The 23,249-nt window shown below is 38.4% G+C and overlaps 1 protein-coding gene across 4 annotated transcripts in view; it reads left to right on the plus strand.

Moving 5' to 3' along the window:
* The first annotated feature begins 39 nt into the window (after nucleotides 1-39).
* TRAPPC8 (trafficking protein particle complex subunit 8) overlaps nucleotides 40-23,249 on the plus strand; it is a 55,677-nt gene continuing 32,467 nt past the window's right edge. Inside the window, exons 1-11 of one of the 4 annotated variants that reach the window (XM_080381531.1) lie at nucleotides 40-386; nucleotides 6,674-6,868; nucleotides 9,417-9,500; nucleotides 12,561-12,650; nucleotides 13,987-14,161; nucleotides 14,543-14,696; nucleotides 15,806-15,893; nucleotides 17,340-17,587; nucleotides 19,121-19,236; nucleotides 20,444-20,594; nucleotides 21,899-21,999. In XM_080381531.1, coding sequence (XP_080237657.1) covers nucleotides 230-386; nucleotides 6,674-6,868; nucleotides 9,417-9,500; nucleotides 12,561-12,650; nucleotides 13,987-14,161; nucleotides 14,543-14,696; nucleotides 15,806-15,893; nucleotides 17,340-17,587; nucleotides 19,121-19,236; nucleotides 20,444-20,594; nucleotides 21,899-21,999 — 1,559 coding nt within the window. In that variant the 5' untranslated portion in view covers nucleotides 40-229. The remainder of the gene's footprint in view (nucleotides 387-6,673; nucleotides 6,869-9,416; nucleotides 9,501-12,560; nucleotides 12,651-13,986; nucleotides 14,162-14,542; nucleotides 14,697-15,805; nucleotides 15,894-17,339; nucleotides 17,588-19,120; nucleotides 19,237-20,443; nucleotides 20,595-21,898; nucleotides 22,000-23,249) is intronic. The other 3 variants (XM_080381532.1, XM_080381533.1, XM_080381534.1) reach the window with 3 other exon arrangements.

Raw genomic sequence — 23,249 nt, forward strand, 5'->3', positions numbered from 1 at the left:
GCCGCCGGGAGCGGGCGCTACCCGAGAGGCTCGGCTGAGGCGCAACATGGCGGTGCGGGCAGGGTGCTGAGCGGTCGGTGGACACGGCGTCGGGGCGGGCGGCCGGTCGGAGTGGGCGCCGTGGAGAGGCAGCGGCGGGCGGACACGGGAGGGAGCCGGCGGAGCCGGGCGGAGAAGAGCGGAGGAAGGTGGCGGGGCCGGCTCGGGCCCCCGAGCGGCGTTGGCGGCGATGGCCCAGTGCGTGCAGTCGGTGCAGGAGTTCATCCAGGACTCGTTCGTGCCCTTGGTGGCCGCGCTGTGCAGCGAGGAGGCGGAGAGGCTCACCCGCAAGAACAGCCTGAGCTTCGCCGAGCTGGTGAAGCCCTTCTGCCGCCTCACCTCGGAAGGTCGGTGCCGGGAGCGGCGCGGGGCGCGCGGCTTGTTTACAGCGGGCGGGGACGGCGGCGCCGCTCCCTTCCGCACGGCGGCCTCCGGGGTCCCGCCCGCCCGGCCGGGGCGGCCGTCGCCGCGACTGCTGTGCCCCGCTGCCCGGCGAGCCGAGCCGAGCAGGGGCGCGAGCGGGAGGCGAGACTCCTCTGTCGGGGCCGCGGTGGTGGCCGCCCGGCCGGGCGCTGTCCGGAGCTGGGGCAGGCTTGGAGGCGGCCCGCGTTTGCCGGGGGCTCCCCACGTGCCTGTTAAGTCCCTGTAACGTTACTCGATCTGTCCTTCTCCGCGGAGCCTTGGAAGTTAGGCTTCTCCTGGAGGCATCGCAGAGCGCATGGCTGAAGAGAAAGAGGTGTCTGTAAATCTAGCTCTTCCAAGCGGGTTTTTTCTTCGTTGAGAACGACTTTACAGTTAGTCTGGCTAATACTTGTACTAGAGTATTGCTGTAGGCCTGGGATCTCACACTGGGGTAAGGCTTTTCATAAAGTACCTGGTCGTTGAAGGTGTGGCCAGTCTGTCAGAAACACTAGTTGTCATTTCAGTTGCAAGTCTTTACTTTCTCTCACCTGTGTTTTTATCACATATACTTTTTTGTTGGTGTTTCTTTAAGACCTGTGCAAAGGGACAGTGGGAATTGAGCTGATTATGTGGTGTAGGTGAAATGACCATGTGAAATAGCAGTAAAACTGGAAATTGACCACTTAAGAGAAACAGTAGGATTTTTTTACTGTAATGCTTTAACTTGCTATCTGTGGGGTTTTTTTTGTGGTTTTTTTTTTTCCTTAAATTCAACGTAAGCCATCCTCTCCAAGCTGCTTCTGGTCAGAATAGAATGCAAGACAGCAATTGGAATAGAACTGCTTGTCAGAATAGCAATGCAGTGACATTTGTCTGTTATGGTTTCTAACAGACACTTAGCTCAGACTTCAGTCTCTTCATGTTGTGTTGAGGAAACAGTGCAAGAAAATGAAGCTTGTACTGTCACTTGAGTTAGATTTTTGCATTGCTGCTTAAAAAATGGCATAGACTTAAAAGCTAGTATGTTTAAAAATCTGCCTTAATTCTGTGACAAATCTTAGTAACTTATGTAACTTGTTTATAGACGTTTTCCCCTTTGTTTAGCAACACTCATGAGCTATGTGAGAATGCAGGAGAGGCACAACCAATAAAATCAAGAAGCTCACATCCTTGCAGTTGTGAAGTTACCTAGATATCTCTTTAGGTTCTTTGGTGAAAAGCTTTCAAAATGCATCTAGCAAACCGGGCAGACTATTCAAAATGAAGCATTCCCTCTGAAGAGTACTTCATTCCGTTCTCTCTTAGTTGTAACCGTTTTTGTTCCAACTATTGTAATAGTTAAACTTGCAAACCTGAATCATCCTCAGTGTTCCTCATTTGAATGCAGACTTCAATAGTGTGTCGATGCTTACAAAACCAATTTTCACCCTCTTGCGATAAAATAGTTACAGCTAAAGATTAGACTTCCTTCCTTGATATAAATGTAAGGCCTTGAGCTTGTTACTTCAGAGACTTATACTGACTTGATTTTGTCAATCTTCTAAGCTTGTGAAGGAAAGCTCCACTGTTTAATTTTCGTAGTTTCCTAGTAATTTTTGGTGTTTCTGTAACTGGTTTTCTGCAAGCTCTGCCATGTACTAGTATAAATGAACAATCTCATGAACAGCCTCTAAATCCCCGTGATACAGTTTTAATTTCCTAATTTTGCAGCTGTGGGCATTGTGGTGAATCTTTGAGAAGGGGCACCCTTGCAGTTCTGTGTAGGCTGTGTAATTTTGTCAGTCTGAATCCATCTTGTTCAGAACCTGAACCGAGGGTCAGATAGCCAAGAAGCTGAAGCTTGGTACAGTGAGTTTTGTTGCTGTGCTATTCTCTGTGTATTTGGATTCAACAGGCTGCAAGCCTGACTGCAGTTATTAGCTCCAAGTGTGACTTCCTCTTTTTCTAGCTTCATGAAAAAAACGTTATGGCATGCTATATGTAACTTCTTGTGGTGGAAGCCAGTGTGCGTGAGGCTAGGAGAAGCAGTACAAGCCATTTTATTCAGGCAGAAGAGTAGTTCAGTGCAGTAAAATTTCTTGTGAGTTTGTATAAGGAGGGTAAGCAATTTCTCTGGCTCCAGCATTTGTGGAGCTCTATGAGAGGGTAACATGCCTGTTGGAGTCTGTACAAACACTGTTGCGTAGTGACACTTTTAACTGTATCCTGTGCAGGAGATCTGGGAACAGGATAAATTCTTAAATTGCTCTACCTCAGTAGGTTTGACCAGACTTAGAAGTAAAATTTTTCCATGATGCTTTTCATGTCCAGTTAAGAGGAGGAGAGGCATGATTAATGATCTGATCATGGTACAGCAGAATGTGTACATCTACATGCATCCACAACTGTGTTTCACTGTTTGTTTTTGATGCATTCACTTTTAAACAGAGTTTTTCTTAATGGAGCATGAAATGCTGTCCTTTTTATTACTATTACTCCTGTCTTTAGAAATAAGCTGTCTCTTGTGCAAAATTTTAAAGTAGCGTTACTTTATAAACTCTGCTGTAATTTCAAGAGATCTGTCACTGGTTTGCTACTGCATTTTTAGTCCTGTTAAATGCAGATTTTTTTACTGAAGTTTAGGACTTAGATAGTTTATGAGCCTGCTGAAGGCTGCATGTTCATCAGTGTTCTTGCTTAGAGAAGTAGTGGAGTTACAAATTAGGAGATTCATTTCATGTGCAGACCAGTTTTGATACACAGAAACTAAGCTGGTCTTTCTACTGTGCATGATTCAGTCGTCCTTCCTGCATTAGCAGGGATGGGAAGGCCTAGACCACTGCTTGATTCTTCAGGTAGTCTTAAACCATGTGCTTCTTGTGGTTGCTCAGTCCAAGGAGATGAGATTGTATTTAATTTCAAGTAGAAGACCACCAACATACATAATGCAGATGTGGTGGTGGGGCCTCTGCACTAATCAGTATTAATCTGTTCATCAGCTTTTGCCTATGAGACACTTGCTAATGTTGGTATAGCTGAAAATACCCTTGCAATATAGGAAATTGTGATGGTAGAAAATCCGAAGCGCAGGTTCAAAGTGCTCCATACTGTAATTTTGAGTTTCTTGACTTCCGTAACTAAGGCACTTCTTGTTATTGAAGGAGGATTTGTTAAAAAGGTGAGAGAACAACTTCACTTTCCTACTAAGTCTTGACTTTAGAGGAAAACAAAACCCTTCCCAAACTCCCATTTTTCTTTGATAAAGGAAACCAAAAATATATTGTGTATTTTATACCTTCACACTTATTCTCAAAGTGACAGTCTTTTTCTGTCTATTGTTTGTTAGTAACAATTGATGTTGTATAGGTAATTTTCTTTAAAATAGCATCCTGTTTTTAAGAATATTTAAAAATATGTTAGTCAACTTCTGATGAGAAAGATCTTGTTCTAATATGTTCCTGCTTCCACTTTTGGCAAAATACTTTCTGAAATGATCTTACGAACGCTTGAAGGAAATGTAGAACACTGGAAATCCTTTACTAGGGATTAAGGCAAGAGATTTATGGGGTTTCAAGTACATCCTTTATCAGTCCTTAACATTGCACATATGCCAGAAATGTCATCCCTGTCCTGTATGGGAATGTGTTTGCTCTTCATTATTATGGCTATTGTATTTTAGGAGAAATGTTAAGGATGAGTTTTAGTGTTAACAGCTGCACTGGTAAAGGCAAACATGTTTCTTGTTTGTCCCTCCTCCTTTCTTTATGTGTGATCTTCTCAGTAATCATGTGGCAGTAGGTTGCTAATGCACCTATATGATAAGAAGGAATAAAAAAAATCCCCCCCCTTCAGCTTTTTGATAGAAACACTGAACTGGATGAATTAAGTTTAACTAGCATAGTTGCCCTTCTCTGTGTTGATATGGCCTTATGATGAGCCAGCTCAATCAGATACTTATAGCTGAAAAAAACCACAGATTTTTAAGTTGTTTTGGGCAGGATCTGTTCTCTAAACTGCTTCACTGTGTTTTCCTATGAGCTTCAGTGTTGACTAAAGGTTGGGAGTGAATGTGTGATGAAGAGGGTAGAACTGCACCAGTCCAGATTTGAGCTGTGATAGAAATCTGCTTCAACAGCCAAGATGGACTGTAAACACATCTCATGTGATCTGGCTCAGGCTGCATCGTTGTTACTTCTGAAGGGTCTTGTAGAAAAGGTGTGGAGTGCCCTCCAGGCTGGAGGGAACAGAAGCCTCAGCTTCAGACCTTTTATGGTGTGAATTTTGTGGTTAGCTGCAAGATGAGGAGAACTTAAAGAATTTTCCTTTGTGCTGCCCTTTACGTGCTACACACTGATTTGTGAAAATAAAATGCAAAGGAGTTGAGGACTGTACTGTGGTGCATGTGGTAGCACCAACTGTCTTAGGTAGCTGTTAGTCAGTGTCCTGCCTGCACTTAGTCTGGCTTGCTTGATGGTGCTTTGGTTTGAAATAGGGAAAATTACATGAAAAATCAGAGCAGACGTAGAATTGTAATGTCCATTGAAAAATCTCATGAATACTTTTTCAAAAACAGATGGCTTGAGGGAGCAAGTTTCTCAAAGATTCTACAAAGGGTTTACAGGTCGTGTGAAGTTCAAATTAATGCTTATGGTAAAATAGAACTTTGTAAGATATAAAAGAGATTGCTGCCTGGTCAAATTTTAGTGGAAATATCACGGAGCAAGGCCTTAAGTAGAAAGGTGATCCAATACATGTAAATGTGAAAAAACCCTTCATTTTCTTGTAATTAATAATTTTTTGCTTTTCAGAAGACGGAAGCTTTTTTTAAAAATACAATAAACCCAACAAAATAAAAGCAAGGACTTAGGGAATAAAAGCAATCACATATCATTACAGAAAAAAGTTAAATTTGCCTGTGATAGTTTTTTTATTTACATAGAAAACAAAGGCACCCCACATGTAGATGTCACGTTTATATGGAATTTCAGCTTTAACGTTCAGTTTAATACCATTGTTCATGAATGTCTTGCTGGACTCTGCTGTTGCTTTCTTCTTAAGGCTTGGTATGGACTCCCTTACATGGGCTTGGGCTGTCTTCTGTCTAATGGCTTTCTTGGAGAAGTTGGTCTTACATTTTTTGGATAAGTAACACAAAACCAAAACAGTGTAAGTTACTGTGTGCTGATAACATAAGCTTGATGTCACCATTTTTGAGGCTTGTTTTAATAACAAATCTGTTTCTTTTTTGGAATATTATTTTCATTGCTAATGGTCTACTTCACTTTTTCTAAATAAGCAAACTATCCACACCAACAACTTATATGCTTGCCATCTGTTTCTACTTTTGTCAGAAACACTGGGTCATGGACACTTTCACTGCATTGTTGGGATTTTTTTTGAGCCTGCATACAATAATGTGCTACTTGTCAGGCAAAAGTCTCATGCATAATTCTGAAATGAGTATTTAATGCTTGTAAGATTTTTTTCTGGTTTTTAAACAAACATTTAAAAGTGAGTCAGGAATGCTGTTACTAATATTGACTTTATTTTTAGATGATTAATTTTAACCACAAGTTTGTCAATCAAGAATGTAACTTTAACGTTCTTTTAAGATAAATTGATTGTGTGATGCTCTTTGGAGAACAGAAGAGTTCTAAACCCATTTCTTAAAAAAACAAAACAACCACAAAAAAAAGCTAATCCCAAACCAAAACCCAACTGAACTTAAGTTAATAACCCAGTAGTGTTAAAAATTAAAGGATATGTTCATCTTTGAACTAATACTATGCTATCCTTGTCCAGTTTCCTGAACATGGCTATTGTGTACTGGGGCTTTTTGGAAACTGATGACTCCTTGGAATGTGAGAAGTTATGTGAAATCCGTATGTTTACTATAGGGTGGCTGTGCAAGTTGAGTACATCCCACAAGTAAGGGGGTGCAGCAGTGTAGGTCATAAGTTTTTGGGCACTTTGCTCTGAGGAGTGGATATTTTTACAGGGTACACTCCAGTGCTATGTTTTCATCAGTCTGCTTAGATGAGCCTAATGTTGAACATGAAGTAACTTTTCATTCTTGCCTTACCCCTCCATTCTTGATACGCAGTTATTATGGACTGTGATCTAAAATGGATGATGAAGAGGTTTAGTGAAGAAGTAATCCCTGAAGAAGCGGCTATTGGGGAAATACTGATTTGTGGTAACTATTTTAACTCTGTTTTACTCAACAAAGCCTTTTTTTTCCACTTTTTTTTAGTTCACATGAGAGATCCTAATAATCAGCTTCACATAATTAAAAACTTGAAGATTGCTGTCAACAACATTATTACTCACCCACCTCAGCCTGGTGCCATTCGTAAACTTTTGAATGACGTTGTGTCTGTCAGTCAGCCTGCTGAAGGACTAGTAGCTAATGTGATCACAGCTGGAGATTATGATCTCAACATCAGTGGTATGTAATGATATTGTATTTTTTATAACTTAAACTGGAATTTACTGTAAGGTGTCTAACCTTGATTTCAACTTCATGGCATGTATTAAAATCACTGAGTTGATTGAAACCTCCAATTTACCAAATAGTTTTGGGTTTATATAATGCTAAATGGTTGAACTTAACTATTCTTAATTGAATGCTTCCTAATGTTGTAATTCTTCTCTACTTGTGCTAAGTCACTGTATTATTTTAATGTAGAAAATACTCATGCTTTGGTTGTGTCTCAACTGATGAGTTTTTTCTTGTTAGCAACCTTATACGCTTGTTACACTTGGCTGAATAAATATCAGAACATATTTTTAATGTTGGTACAGCTTTATGTTGAAGTTAGTCCTCCTGGCTTCTTTTGTTTTTCTTTTTAATTAACTGCTAATGCATAGAGGTCACATAGCTGTCATAAGAAGTTTAAGGAAAAAAAGGTTTTGAGGAAAGGTGTGTGATTTCAGGTCTTGATTTTGTTTTTGCCATGAAACTCAGTGCTTCATATTTCACTGTCAAAATGGCTAGAATATTTGAAATTTTTTTCAGCTTTCCAAGGGATGAGGCATTGTGAATAACACTAAATGAGACCTGATCTTTAGAGCTGAGAAGATTAAACTCCTCCCAATTAAGACCCTAATCCATTAAAACCTTTGAGTACATACTTAATTCAGTGTGTATACATTGCCCTACTTAAGTACAATAAATTACTTCTGTTTAAAGCTCAGCATGCAGTGAGAAATTTGACTTTGCTATAGCAAAGGACTGATGAAAAGTCTTTATCAGAATTAATAACTGATGCTGTAGTATGTTGATTTTTTTACGTTTATGATAAATTGCATAATTCTACATCCTCAATACCTCACTTACAAGCCACATCTTCAACTTGATGTGAAATATTGATAGGAAAGGAAAAGAGCCTGGAAGTTCTGATTCTTGAATGCTGTTCAAAATGACACTTTTGTTTCCATGCCCTCATTTATCTGTGAAATTGGTGAATTGCCATTTTTTTGGAGGGAAAGTGCTTCAGTTCTAGAGACTAGAAGATCCTAAGAAAGCAGAATGGTTTTAGTGAAGAGACTTTCCCCTAATGTTTCTAATGATCTTCCTTTAGAAGTGAGGTGTTAGAAGAAAAGAGAAATAGTGGCACTATCAAGCTATGCTTTGTAGTTGTAGAAGCAAGTAACTCTCCTTTTTGTTTTCCTTATTTGCTGCTGGAGCCTCAGATGTACAAATTATCATACTTGACTGTTTTCAGCTTCTCCATGATAAAGGTCTTATTTCCATTCAGACTGGCTATATGCTTTTTTGACGGAAGGAGAGATGTATAAGCTGTTTAAGACCATGCAGGTGGACAAAATCGTAACAACTTTGTAGTACCCCATTTTAGGGCTTTAGCACAGAACACTGGCATAGTGTCCTTAATAATGAAACTTGGATCCCATTACCTTGTAGGAGGACATGAGGAAGTCCCTAGCTTCTCAGGTAGAGTTCCCTTTTTGCTTAGAAACGATGATATTTACCAAGAAACTTTTAGAGCATTTTATTGAAAACCAATGGAAGTGTTCATTCCTGGCAGCAAAATGCAATCTTTTGGCATGGAAATGTGAACTACTCTCATCTGTTCTTCAGTTTGCTCTTGTTCTTTTGGTAAATTAGTCTAGGATAGCAATATTGAAACATATTTGCATAAATTTTAATGATGATCAAGTGCAGTCTATTTTGAAGGATGATACAAACATAAAGCAGCTCATGTATGTTTCCAGCATAGGGATCATGATCCTGCTTTTTTTGGAGAAGTTTTGGAACTTTTGTGGTGAATCAGTTCAATTGTTTGTAATCCTTCTTTGTAATACTTCTTGTTTCATAGTCTCATAGTTCCATAATCTTGTACTGAGAGACATGGTTGATGGCTGAAAGGGTGCTTATGTTCAGCCATGCCTTGTTCTCCCATGTACTTGCACATGTGGATAGTGAGGAAAAGTGATCTCACTAAAGACATATTTTTTCTTCTCTCAAGTAAGTTTTCTGCTGGATCACTTCCCTGACTATGTTTGTTCAGGGCTGCATGATGCTAATGCTGGCATGTAGCAATCAGGAATATGGTAGAGATAAGGGGGAATGTTGGGACAACCACTTTCAACAGCTAACATCTTCAGTTACTTTAGTACTACAGGCTGAGAAATCTCAAAGTTAGTGTCTTCCATTTTTAGTGTATTCCAACTAGAAAAATAGAAATAATATTTAAATAAAACTTAATTCTGTGTTACTTTACAGACTTCCATTTTTACTCAAGCCCAGAATTAGGGCTGAACTAGAAATTAATATTGAATTCTATTAAAGTACACGTCAAATGTTGAGGAGCCTGAAACATTCATGATTAAGGTTAGCTGGAACCAAGTGTCTTCAGTCCCTAACGGGCCTGCATGGTATAGCTTTTCTACTTTATGCTACCAGAGCGTAAAAGCCAATAGTGTGTTTGCACCTGACCCTTTTTAGTATAATAATACCATGTTTTTTCTATCAGATCGCTCAGTTAAAGCTAGTGTTCCTTGGTACAGTAATTGGAAAGAGACACTGATGGAACTGAACACATCCACGTTTTATTCAGGTATTTTTTTGTGGTTGGTGCCAATCTACCAAATTGCCCTTTATTCCTTTTCCGTGTGCCCCATCCACCTTTCCTTACCATCTGCTACAACTGTTTAGCACTTCTCTTGGCCTAGGTGTGTGTTCCTCCATTTTTTTCCCCCTAAATGAAAAGTTGTTGGTGATGGTTGTTTAGTTTTTCTTTTAGTCATATTTCTACTCTTGTTAATCTAAATCATTTAGTCTTTCCATACAGTCAATAAGTGCAGAGTGGTGGTGGGAAATGACCTGATGCTATAAAAGCACTGTCTTGTTTGATCCTACGGAACTGTATACTGTCACTGTTCTATATTTCAAATGTAAATACTTTCTGCTTCTGTACAGAACTTCCTTCTCAGGCGAATAGTAGCAGTTTTCAAATTGCAACTAAAATGTTGACTGTACTTAGAGTGCATATGCTTCTACTATATTGATACTGTTTCTGAAATATGGCTCTCCAAAAAAAAAAATAAAGCTTTCTAATACAGCTTTCTAATACATTTTCATGTAGTTTATAAAACTTTTTGCTACTGAAATGTATTGGCAATTGGACTCTCAACTTAGTGAAGCTCTGTGTTGTGGTCTGAGCCACATTTTGATTTTCAGTTTTGGATATTTACAAAGTTTATGCCTTTGGTTAATAATAGCTATCCTTTCAGTAGTGTCTGGTCAGATGCTGCTAAATTCCTTCCTTTCTTAATGTGCTAGTGTACCTGTGAAATTCATGTTGGTTGGTCAGGTAGCAAAAGAGTACAAAACTTCATGAAGAAGACTTCTTACTCTTAAGCAGTTACGTGTGAATATTACTTAGCAGTTCTCTTCTTAAGCATTTCTGAACACAGTAACAGGTTTGCCTAAACTTCAGTTCTGCTTGTTTAGTGTACTGGAAACGTATTACTGGAAAAATGAGAAACATACAGGTCTGTGTACCTAAATAACAGTGTTGCTGTGCACTACTATAATGTGTTATAAAATGTTACATCTGTGAAAACTTTTTCAAATACTGTTTTTGCTTTGAATATGGTGCATGTTTATTATTCTAAATATCTACCCTAATTGATTGCAGCCCTCTAAATGCGGTTGAGTGAATATTGTTAGTGTATGTTTTAGTTGTGTGGAGGGAAACAAGTTGGCTTTGTAGCAACTTCCAAGGTTCTTAATAGTCAGAGTGAGAAAGGTGAGGGGAAGAAAAAAAACACATCCCACAAAACAAACTGTGTCAGATTTTAAAACTTTTTTTTTGTGGCTCAACTGCAAAATAGAAATGGAAAACTGAAAACAGAGCTTGAAAGCAAAATGCAGTTGAAATTTCTGCCTTAAGTAGTTTAGTGTTGTTTGGTTTGAACCTGTGTTACTACAAGGCCTTGTTATACATGTGAAAAATATGCATGAGTCACTTTCTCATGGTTTGTTTTTTAATAACAAGTATGTTTTCCTTAATTTAAATAGTTGGCATATTTACATGTAGGACTTAGTCTTATGCCCCTAGATCAGGGGTCCTCACTTTTTAACCAGGGGGCCAGCGCGTGGATGCAGTGGCAGGCAGTCATCTGCGGCTGCTTGGTTCCCCCCCAACCACCGGCGTGGGCGTGGGTGGGTGGGGTCTGTAAATACCGGGGGCCGGATTGAGGACCCTGGGGGGCCATGTCTGACCCGCGGGCCGTAGTTTGAGGACCCCTGCCCTAGATGAATGCTCAGAGAGCAGTTGCTAGAAAGGTTGTAATCAAAAGCCAGAAGTTTGCCACCTGCTGATCTTTGTGAGATGTGCTGACTGCTACCGAGTTCAGTTACGAAGCATGATTATATCTGACTTCTGTGTGGATGAAGCTGATGTAAGATGGTCTGGCAATGTAGGATTAAACAAAATGCCTTAATTTAATGCACTAAGAGATAATTCCAACATAAAAATGGAACTCAGTTTCCTAATGCCGGCTAAGAAATAAAGGTGGTGGTTTTTTTTGTGGGAATGGGGAAGGCTTACAAAGCATTAGAAATTTTTACTGTGAGTTAAATCAAGGAATGTGTTTTCTTGGGGCCATGGAAAGAAAATAACATAAATTCAGGATTTCTTATTAATGGATTTTTTTCTGTACCTAGTTATGGTTTTCTAGTTTGCAGGTGAGTTTACACTGGATTCAAGCTAACTTCACTGTGAAATCAGGTTATTGGAAGTGGACTGATTTTGCTCAGGGGTCTCTTTCCCACCCAAGGGAAGGATTTGCAGAGCTGAGATGATTGAAAACAGCCTTGAAAGAAGAAATAATACTTCATTGCTTGACTGATAGTTGGAGTGGAAAGAAATGGACAAGACTTCTAAGTTCACATGTCTTTGGATGCCCCAGACATACTTGGCTTCCCTTGGTTTGTGACTCAGAAAACTGAAATCTGTACTGTAAAATGGCAATTGAACGTGGCAGGTTAACATTATAAAGCATATATGGCACAACTTGGATCTGAGCCTTTAGCTCTTTGGATCTCTCCTTTGCTAGCTGATGGCTGAACTCTTTTAGCAGAGCAGAGGAAGGGATTGCTATCAAGCCAAGTCACAAAACTTGCAAAAAGCTTTGGACAAAACTGGCAGGATAAGGTTTTGGTAATTATTAGTTCCTCTACATAGTCAAAAATTAATTTTGCTTTTTGGTCAATTCTTATATCCCTAGCTGAGGCAAATTCAATGACTGTTAGAAGAATTTTTGTTTTTTTCTTTCCGTGTGTGTGTGTGTGCGTGTTTAAAAGGGTGGTAAGGAGTAGTGAATCTAAAAAGGACTGAATACATGTGAGCCTGCAATACTGAGGCAGTTGGTGCTTAGATGCTATTCAGTTTCCCATTTGATTCAAAGTGTTACTGTTTCTCCCACTTGTGTGTATTTTATATGCTTTCTCCCTAGACTTTTTCCCCCTTCTTTCCCCTGCCATGCAAACCTTGTCAGACTTTGTAAGTGTCACTTTTAGGTGTAGTCTTTCATATTTCCTATTCATGAACGAGTAAACAGGGAAATTTTGCTGAATATTCTAATTTGTTCTGTCTTATTGTGTATTCCAGCTACTACTCCTTGGTTTGAATCTTACAGAGAGTGCTTTCTTCAGTCCATGCCTGCATCAGATCATGAATTCTTAAACCACTATATAGCGTGTATCCTTTGAGTGATACCTCTAGTGAGGTTGTTACAGGTGGCTGCAGAAATGTAACATAGGAGACTTTGAAATTTTGCAGTAACTTTTTGCCATTATGATTTGAAATATGTCTTTTTCAATATGTCTAACTATGGAGACTGATTTCGTAAGGGGGTCAGATTTTCTTTGTGGTTGTTTGTTGTTCTTTGTTTTTTTTGTTTTTTTTTTTTTTTTTTTTTTTATCATGCTTTATGTGTCAAACTGAACTCTAAGCTTATACCTGTAAAATAAACTTCCTCATCCTAAAATGCTTTCTACTGTAGCTCTTTAGGTATCTGTTGATTGTCCCTTACGTACAACAGAGGCTTGTGTGTTTGGGATGCACCTGCTGCTTTTTATAACTGTTTCTAGCAGATGGAGGGGGAAGGTTAGGGAGGGTGTTTTGGAAAATTGGTGAACTTTAAGCTATTTTGGACAAAAAGAAGTCTGGAAAGATGCCCGAATGCTTACTTTTTTTTTTTTTACACCAAAAATTGGGCCCAATTTGCTTGTCTACAGGGAAAATAAAAATATGCAGTGTTTCATGATGTACCTGGTGTTTAGCTTCTACAAGGATTATAATGCTTCAGGCTTTATAACACCTAATCTATTCCTAACTCCTTACTGTACTTCATCATTTCAGTATGGTGGAACAGGTTTGTTGTTAGCCATTAGACAGAACCATTTGTACAGAATTAACTTGGCATAATGTTGATTCTGGCTTTTGACTTCGGAATTTTAGAATGTTTAAAGTACAACTTGCTTTCTGGCTTCTCTGAATTTGTCTTTGATTTGGTGAAGAGATGTAGCAGGGCAGGATTTTCCTTACTAATGGTTGTGTAGTTGCATGAGAGAAAAATCTGAATGCTGCTGCTTTTAAACCAGAAGATGTTGCTGTGTTTATGAATATGGGCTGTTACTGTTGCTCAGGGGATACCTTAAAGTCCCAGCTCTCCTTGGAAGTTGAAAACTGAAGTACACTGGGAGTGAATTTCAGTTATATGTTGGCTATATGAACAGTTGGTCTGTATTTAAAATCTTAAATGAACTATTTGCTATTATGTATTGGCTTAAACTTGAATTCAGTGTCACAACTGGAGCAAGTTCCTGTTTCATTTCATGTCATGGATGTTGGTTAACTGACTGTTTAAACACTTTTTTTATTGAGACTAAGGCCAAATTCTAATTGCACATAATTTTGTGGTAGTGCATTTTGCAGTCTTAAACATCATACTAATCTACTTTATACATTTTGTATTTTGTGATCAATGGTTGTTCCTGGGTTCTTTGATAAATGCCCTTAACAATGAGTTTAGGTATGCTTGTAGTTTCTTCTAGTGAACCAGAGCCTGTGGAGCAATTTCTGAAGCTGTCTCAAGAACAACATCGCATTCAGCATAGTAGTGAATACTTGTATCCAAAGTGGTTTATACCAAACACGCTCAAATACTATGTGTTACTGCATGATGTAAGCACAGGAGAAGAACAAAGGTGGGTTTTCTACCTTCAGTGAACTTACCCATGAACTCTGACTGAAACATTTGCATTTATAAATTGTTAAGATTAGACCTATAACAGGATCCGTTAACTAGTAAGCCAGCTATTAACTGATTTTCTGAAGTATCTACTTCTTGTGTTCATATAAAATAAAAAGAATCAGTCCTAGCTTTTTGTGATAGATGCTTGCTTTGGCTTGCTGGATTAGTTCTCAAAGAGTCTGTTTCACTTTTGCATAAAAGACTGCTTTAAAAATAGGAGCATTTTCCTTTTAATTCCTATGGATAATAGTCTAAAATAGTTTGTTGCAATAGACATTTAGAATAGAATATGTTTGATATCAAGACAGGGTAAATGCGGTTTCATTTTTTTCAGAGCTGACTCCATTTATGAAGAGATGAAGCAGAGGTATGGAACCCAGGGTTGCTATTTACTGAAAATAAATTCTCGGGTGTCTAACAGAGGAACAGATGAACAGATACCAGATCCTTGGAGTCAGTACCTTCAGAAAAACACTATCCAGAACCAGGTATTAAAGTATTCTAAAGATGATTATAAGGTGCATATGAAATCCCAATTTAACTGTGTTACATTTTGCCTTAGTATTATGAATATGTTGCTACAGAGTGGGCTAATAGGCAGTTAAGATACTTCTGACTTAGCTATGACTTCTCGAGGGCATAAGATTAGTCCTATCAAAGAACTGTCCTCTGTGCTACTTAAATTGGCAGTAAGGAGCACTGAAATACTAGACTGTCTGAAATAAACTGACAGGAGCACTGAAATAATTAGACTTTAGGCACTGACAAGAGCAGGTAAACTCAGAAGTCTGTCTGGTTCATAATAATGTTCTACCTTCATTTTGATTAACTTTCTTCACCCTTAAAACTTGTTTTATTTTATTTCCAGGTCATCTTTATTTCACTAAACAGTGGGGGTGTGTTTTCTGGGGGCATGTGTGGTTTTTCTGGTAATTCCTTGCCATTTTAGCAGATGAGAGACCAGACTGGACTGCAAATGATTGTGTTAGCTCAGACTCTTGAGTTCAATTTGCCATAAATGTCTGTATTTCAGGCTTCAGGACCGAAAATATTCCTTCTTGAGTTTGCTTTTGACTGACCTGCAGTTTTAACTGCATCTGATTAGAAGATTTGTTTGTGGAATCATAGTTCTTTACCAAGTCTAGCTGGTACTGGAAAGTCAAAATAACTCATATTCTGTAAGCTAAGTAATGTTCCACCATGAACTAATTAGACCTTTATTTTTTCTGTCCCTTATCAACTGTCCATTGTAGATAACTGATTTTTTTTGTATGAGCTTGTTCAGGAATTGCTTTAGGGAATGTTTTCACTGCTGTAGACGTTGCTGTGTAAGAGTTGGCGTTGCTTGCTTTAGTTGACAGTGAAGCCATTTGAGCAAGCCAGGAGGTCCTTGCTTCATTTGGTGAATATAACTTTCATCTGTGCAATAGGACAGGTTCTTAAAGCCTCACAAACTTACTGAAGCAATGAATATGTACGAACAAACATGTTTTCTTTATAATTCAGTTAACTGTTATTTAAGTAAACAACTGCTGTTGACTGACTTTCGTGTGTGCTCTAGTATTCTTAAAATTCTGACTTTTCTTTTTTTGGTCAGGATTGCTATGAAGATTGTCCTTATACTGTCATTTCAAACAAGAATACAGATCACTTGATATCAGATGGCTTAGACAGTGAAATTAAAGGTATTTTTTATAACTTCTATCAAAACGGTAGTATTTATACAGCTGTCTCATCTTGGACAGTAATCACTTGAGTTATTTGTTAGGGAGTTCAAAGTAATTATTTTCTAAAAGCTCAAAGATAACTTAACCTGGTGTCAGGAAAGAAACTCTGTGGTGCTGATCTGCTGCATTGGTGATAATTGGTAGATGAATCTTCAATGAGATGGCTGTTGATGTGTTTGGCTCACCTTTTGTAAGATTAAGCATGTTGTTGACAATTAATTAAAAGTAACATAGGATTAAATAGTTAATTCTCATGGTAATAAAAGTTTCACTTTGTCTGATGTAGCTTTGAAGCTGAGGGGATTTTTTTTTTTTGTCTGTTTGCTTTTAAATCTGGAAATGACAGGGTAGTGACTTTCAAAGTAAGTTGGCTGGAAGAACTTGCCTTGCAATTGAGCTTGTGGATGGCAGAGGACAGTAAATGAAATTGAGGTCAAATTAGTGCATGGCTCCTTTAATTATAAGGCAGTTGTGTAGGATTCAGATGAGAAGCATCGTCAAATAGGGAAGAAGTGAAGGTACCCCACGCTGTTTGACCTGACTCAGCCCAAATCTTTCATACCTGACTCTAAAGGCACGAGGAGACTTGGTGTGTGTAGGGGAGCCTGCAGTTGTCTAAAAAAAATGGCTTTCTTGAGCTTTACAGCCCAGATGTAGCCTGCAGGCTGGTGTTTAAACGTTACGTACCCAGCTTTACACTTCATGAGTAAACTCGATTAAGAATTTGTTTCCACAGCTCAGCTTTGCCCAGTGCTAGCTAGGGCCAGATAAAGCAAGCTGACTTTCTTATATAGAAAGGAAATAATAAGAACTATTTAAGTCTTAGAGCAGGAGTATCTATTTTGGGTAGTAAGATGCAATAGTCATATCAGCAGCTCCTCTCATTGAATTACGAGGACTTCGTAGGAATTTGTTTTTACATCATGGTTGCTCAGAAGGGCTTGGAAAATGAGTTTGTTTTTTCTTTTTTTAATCTTAAAACGTGAATAGAAAAGAGTGAATGGATCTAATGGAGCCATTGTAATTGCCTGCGTTTGCAACTTTTCATGAATATTTGACTTCATCTGTAATGTTTTCATACTTTTTCCTTCAGTGTTGTTGTACTAGTCAGCATACTTGGAGATTCTTTGCACTGTAGTTGAGAACCAAAAATGTACATATTTAGCCATGTTGTAGTTCCTGCGATTACTTGAGCTTTCTGAAGAATTTCAGGAATGATGTCATACTTGAGTAGTGCTCTGCTGCTGTCTTTCTGCTTAGCATCGATCGATAGTGCAGAATAATTGGTGAACAGCTTTGCTTAACAGAGTTCTGAGTAAGGAAATCTTTAAAGTAGGTTACTAAAAATTAATGTAAAACCCAAAATATTTAAGTAACTTAACTTTTTTTTTAATCTTTCCATAGATGGTCTGTCAAATAACTTTAAGACTCACCCCCTTCAACTGGATCATCCCAGTGGCAGTTTGGATAGCACTGATTACACGAAGGCTACTGCATCATTGCAAGACCCAAAGAAATCAAATTCTGGAACGCCTCATGGTGCTTGTTTAACACTGACAGATCACGATCGAATTAGGCAGTTCATACAGGAATTCACATTTAGGGGACTTTTACCACATATAGAGAAGACAATTCGGCAACTTAATGATCAGGTGAGTTTCCTCTTAAAACCACTTTGCCATAATAATGAAAAACAATAGAGGTATAAATCCAGTTATTCAAAAACCTGCTTTGAAATTATTACTTCCTTCTGCATCTAATGATTCAATGATCTTATTGAAAACTGTAAATAAATATAAGACAGATAGCTGAAGTTACCATTTTTGTTCAATTTGTCTTTTGAAAAAACAAAACTCAATTTATATCAACAGAGCTTCGGTGCAAGGTGACTTCTTCGTGAAAGCCTATCTGAACTGCTATTGGGGATATCTGTCCTTGCTCTTAAAATCTTAGTATTTACAAAATGTACTTTTTATGTTTCAACATTAGAATGCACAACTGAAGTTACAAGTATATTTTCATCAGTAATTGTCTGCAAAAGAGCTATATACTTCAGTTGCTGTTTCTTGACAGAAGAGAAATGCATGGCCACCCTGAGTCATGCAGTTCTGTTTTGATGTCAGCAGTTTTTGCAATGGAATATTCTTCTCTTAAACTAGGATTTTATAGCGGTGTGATATTAAGTATCATGCCCATGTTAAAAAGGATGTGTGTTAAAGTGATTTCCATTACAGTAAGGCCCTTTTTTATTATGTGTTTCACTTCCATATGGTCTTAAACGGCTAGAGAGATGGACTGACTTACATTAGTGCAATCAAATTACTGTGTTTAGCATTAGACTGGGACCCAAATTCTGTTATCTTAACTCTGTATTTTGATTGAATTCTCTCTTCAGGTCATAGTTTTAAGTGTGAGGGGGGGTTGGTACTAAGAATCATATTCTGTAAGGGACACTCTCATCCTGAATTGACTTTCAGGAGTTTGTATATGCCGTCCATGTTTATACTTGGGAAGTTTCATGAAGAACCATAAAAAAAGTGCATAAATAGTGTGGCAAACAGCTTTGCCATTATGAATGTAGTAATACATTCCTAGCTGTGGTAAGAAAAGCATGATGTTGCTATCCTTAAAATTATCTTTAAAAAGGGATGTAGTTTGCCTTAAATCCTGGGAATGGCAATTCCCTGTGGAAGTATCCTTGTTAGTGGAAATTATGTAAAAGAATAAAGTTGTTGTGTGACCTTGCTTGCACATAGGACTAGTACCCTTTACACTTGAAATCAGTGTTCACAATGTGGTAGTGCCTTATGTGGGTGATGACAGGGAGAATGTTCTCTTTTGAAGTATGTACTTGGTCCAGCCTAAAACCTAGACTGAAATTAGATACTCTATTAGATTTCAAGCAGACACATCAAATGTTTCAGTTCATAGGACTGAGATATCTTCAATTTACAGCAAAAACAGTGAACCTCAGCTGTCTCAAATAGAACAAATACATGAATTGCAACTTGTCAGCGTCAGTGATTCATTCTAAAGGAGTGTGCTCTTGGTTATGTTACTGTTTCTGTTTTATGGAAAAAACAAGAGTTTAGGAAGCCTTAATGCAGCTTGGATTTTTATACAAGTTTAACTTGTATTAGTATTTCTCTTGCAGTGTACTGCTCTAACTTAGTATCTTTTTGCAGTTAATTTCCAGGAAAGGCTTGAGTCGATCATTGTTTTCCGCTACTAAAAAGTGGTTCAGCGGCAGCAAGGTTCCAGAGAAAAGTATAAATGAACTGAAGAATACTTCTGGTTTGCTGTAAGTAACTTCAGTCCTTATCTTTAGATCCAAACTGAAAATGTACCTTTTTTTGGGGGGGAGGGAAAGCCTGTGTTTGATAGTGTTCCACCAAGTGAACTAAATGAGCATAGAAATCATGAGAAGTACTGTGCCTAAACATACAGTAAGGGAGTAGCAGACCTTAAAGAAAAAGGGGATAAAACCTGTTTACAGAGCAGTCTTTCTGCTATATTTACAGTGAAGCTTTTGAAGTTACAAAAATCGTACATTTTTAAAAGTAATAGTAGTAAAAATAAGCTATGGTCTGCTGTAAGGGATATTTTTAAATTAGTACTATCTTTTCTTATTTAAGGCAAATGTTATGTAGAAGTGTTTTTGTTCATGTAACTACATAATTTACTGCAGTTGAATATAAGTATATTGCTTTTGTAAGTGCACTTGAGAGCTGAATTAAGGGGAATTTCATATTTTTTGCACCTGTTTTTTACACTAGAATTAGGTTTTGAATTTTACCAAATTATACATTCTGTATGTTTGTAGTATTCCTCTATATATGAGGATGTATAATTATGAAAAGTGCTCTCTCTTCAACTGTCTTATTTTAACCATGGAAGTCTAAATAGTTCTTGGACATCACTAAGCCAAAATTAATGTCCTTGACACTTACAAGTTTAAAGCTGTATGTATGTTGTGTGTCTTTGGATTCAAAATCAATGTTAATTTGAGCTTTCTGTATTGAACTTGTAGGAGGCAAACCATGCTGACAGAGTTTGACTAATAAGTGTTTGTTTGTGAATCTTCACTGAAGTGATTCATATGTATTTGGCTAACCAAAAGTTACTGATGCTTATAGAGGGCAGGAACTTGTCCAGGACTAAGACAGTTTTTTAGTGGATTTTTTTTTTCTTTCGAGAGAAATGGGGAGAAGTAACAATTATGGCTAGATGACCAGTGTCTTTTTTGTTTGTTTACATATAGCTCTGTTTAGCTCTGACAATTAATCTTATTGAGCAGTTTCAGTGCTAGCTGCATATTTTTTCCCAGTATTTCTTGGCAGAAAGAAAGCAGCTTTGCTTTTCTTAGCTATTTTTTGGGTAAAGCTGAAGGAATGCAGTTTTTATTCCTACTTTGTGAATAGAAATTAAGATGAGAGGGCATGACTTCATAGAGCATACCTTGCTCTAATTATTAAAATAACTTTAAATTTAAATATTTGTATTTATAGGTATCCACCAGAAGCACCAGAGCTTCAAATCCGGAAAATGGCAGACTTGTGCTTTTTGGTGCAACACTATGAACTTGCATATAGCTGTTACCATACAGCAAAGAAAGACTTCTTAAATGATCAGGCAATGCTTTATGCAGCTGGAGCACTGGTTGGTACTTCATATAACATAAACATTCTGTGAACTTTTCCTAATAATTTCTAAACACTTGTTTGAAGGTAACAATATATGATCTCTTCCCTCCATCTCCAAATTTATAAGGGTCTTGCCAAATCTGCTGCATATCTTTAGCAAATCCTAAAGGATTCTCAAATGTATTGGCTGCTGTTCTATGAAGGGGGTAAAGGTGTGAATGAAAATTGAAGAGTTAATTCTTAAAATGTAAAATACGAAAGGAGAATACCTAGAAGGCCAACTCCAGCAGAATGGATTTTTAGATTTTTAGTCTGATAATCCAAAACCAGGTGCAAAATAATTTTGTAGTAGCTTTTTTTAGACTTTGGCAGAATATTATGTGCCAGGAAGTCAAGACTATGTTACTATAAATATGGTATTGTACTATTTTTCTTTAAGGCTCTTGAGCGATACAGTTTGAGTATGTCACTGCTGAACTTCACTGTAAACACATACTCATTAGTTTTGAAACTGAAGGTATATGTGACTAAAACAATTTTCAACAAGATAAATGGGAACACTGGAAAATAAGCTTGTTTAACAATTTTTGGAAGCTATCTTTTGTAGACTTTAGTTGACTGGATAAAATTTTTAACTCTTACTTTGCAGAACTATGGAAGTGTTCTTGTACACTGTCCCATCTTGATGTAAAACAGTTTTGTACACTGTCCCACCTTGATATGTATGTTTGCAGTACAGACAGTTGCTCTGCATTTGGATAATCTGAAAATTTATCTTAATTTCTTAATTAACGGTTTATATGTCTTAATGATGATTTTTTTTCAACCTACAAATATTAGTCTCTGTTTACTGCAGAAAAACTTTTCCATCCTATCTTCACCCCCTAGGGAAAAAAGTAAAATTTCAGAGTCCAGGTTTGCTGGAGTTTCCTTGGAAGCTGATGATGTAACTTCACTTAAGGAAGTCTCAGAAATCAGTTCCTAGTGCTACTTTATGAGAAAAATTGTTCCTGAAATAGGAAATGATTTGTTGGTTTTGTAAAGCGGTGCTCAATCAATGCTTCTGCATAATGTTGGGGCTGCCATCAACTGAAAACCTTCTCTGTGTGTGTAACACTCTGGCTGCTGTCTGGCAGACCTATAAGTAGGCTATTGCATTAAAACTTTTATCAGTTAATGTGTTGTGTACACTTTTACATGCCAGTAACCGATTAGATGAAGGCCTTGAACTAGCAGGTGTTGAAATGTATTCCTCAGCATTTTGAGGTTTACAATTTGTTGAAAACAACCTACAGTGACAGTGCTGAATTTCTCTTGTAGGAAATGGCAGCAGTATCTGCTTTTCTTCAGCCTGGAGCTCCTAGACCATATCCTGCTCATTATATGGAAACAGCAATTCAGACCTATCGAGATATCTGCAAGTATGTTGTCTGCTTCTTTACTGATCCAATGAAAGGTGGCTTAACTTTCTTCCCCTGCACAGTGATAGTGCCAGATGACTAAAATCACAGAATGATGGTAACTTTTTTAAAGAGTGAGATGTTAGTTGGTCTAGGATAACATGTAAAGGGTTCTATGCTGCTCTTAAGAGAGTACTCATTAAACTTAAGTATTGGATTTTACTTGGTAAGATTTTGGTAGTGGGGTGGCTCCTGTGAGAAAACAGCAGGAGCTGCCTGTGTTGCACAGAGCCAGTTTTCACCCAGCTCCAAAATGGACCTGCTGCTGCCCAAAGCTGAGCCTGTCAGCAAGGCTGGTGGTGCTGTTGAGGTAACATAATTAAAGGGTAAAAATTGCTATGCAGCACCTGTGAGGGGGGCGTAGAAAATGAAACAGCTCTGCAAATACCAAGGTCAGTGGGGAAGGTGGGGTCAGTGAGGAAGTGCTTTCCCACAGCCTGTGGAGAAGACCATGGTGAGGCCAGTTGTCCCCTCTGCAGCCTGTGGAAGACCACAGTGGAGCAGGGATCCACAGTGCAGCCTGTGGAGGATCCAGTGCCAGAGCAGGTGGATATGCCCTGAAGATCACTGCGGCCTGTAGAGAGCCTATGCTAGAGCACATTCCTGGCAGGAGCTGTGACCTGTGGGGAACCCACGCTGTAACAGTCTGTTCCTAAAGGACTGTAGCCTGTGGAAAGAAGCGATGCTGGAGCAATTCTTGAAGAACTGTATCTGTGGAAGGGACCCCATGCTGGAGCAGGGGAAAGTGTGAGGAGGAAGGAGCAGCAGAGATGAAATGTTATGAACTGACTGCAACTCCTTTTCCCTGTCCCCCTGCCTAGTTGGGAGTGCAGTTGAGCCTGGGAAGGAGGAGTTAGGGGAAGGTGATTTAATTTAGTTTTTTATTTATCACTATCCAAGTCTGTTTTGCCTGTGACTGATTGGTGAGTCACCTCCCTACCCTTATCTTAGCACATGAGCTTTTTAATCTAATTTTTTTCTTCCTGCCTTGCTGAGGAGGTGGTGTGACAGAGCAGCTTAGCGGGCACCTGGTGCCTGCCAAGGTCAGCCCAGGACAACTTGTTTGTGGCTGTTGGACCTCTTGTTTATTAGATCATTTTAGTTGGTATTTTTATAAATAAAATACTGTATTCAAAAATGCGCTCTAGCTTTGACTTTCAAAAAGCTGCTGCTACAGTAGGATAGGACACAATGTATCAATCTGTGTGGTG

The sequence above is a fragment of the Falco punctatus genome, assembly GCF_963210335.1.
Source record: "Falco punctatus genome assembly, chromosome: 3".
In the NCBI taxonomy this organism is placed as follows: domain Eukaryota; kingdom Metazoa; phylum Chordata; class Aves; order Falconiformes; family Falconidae; genus Falco; species Falco punctatus.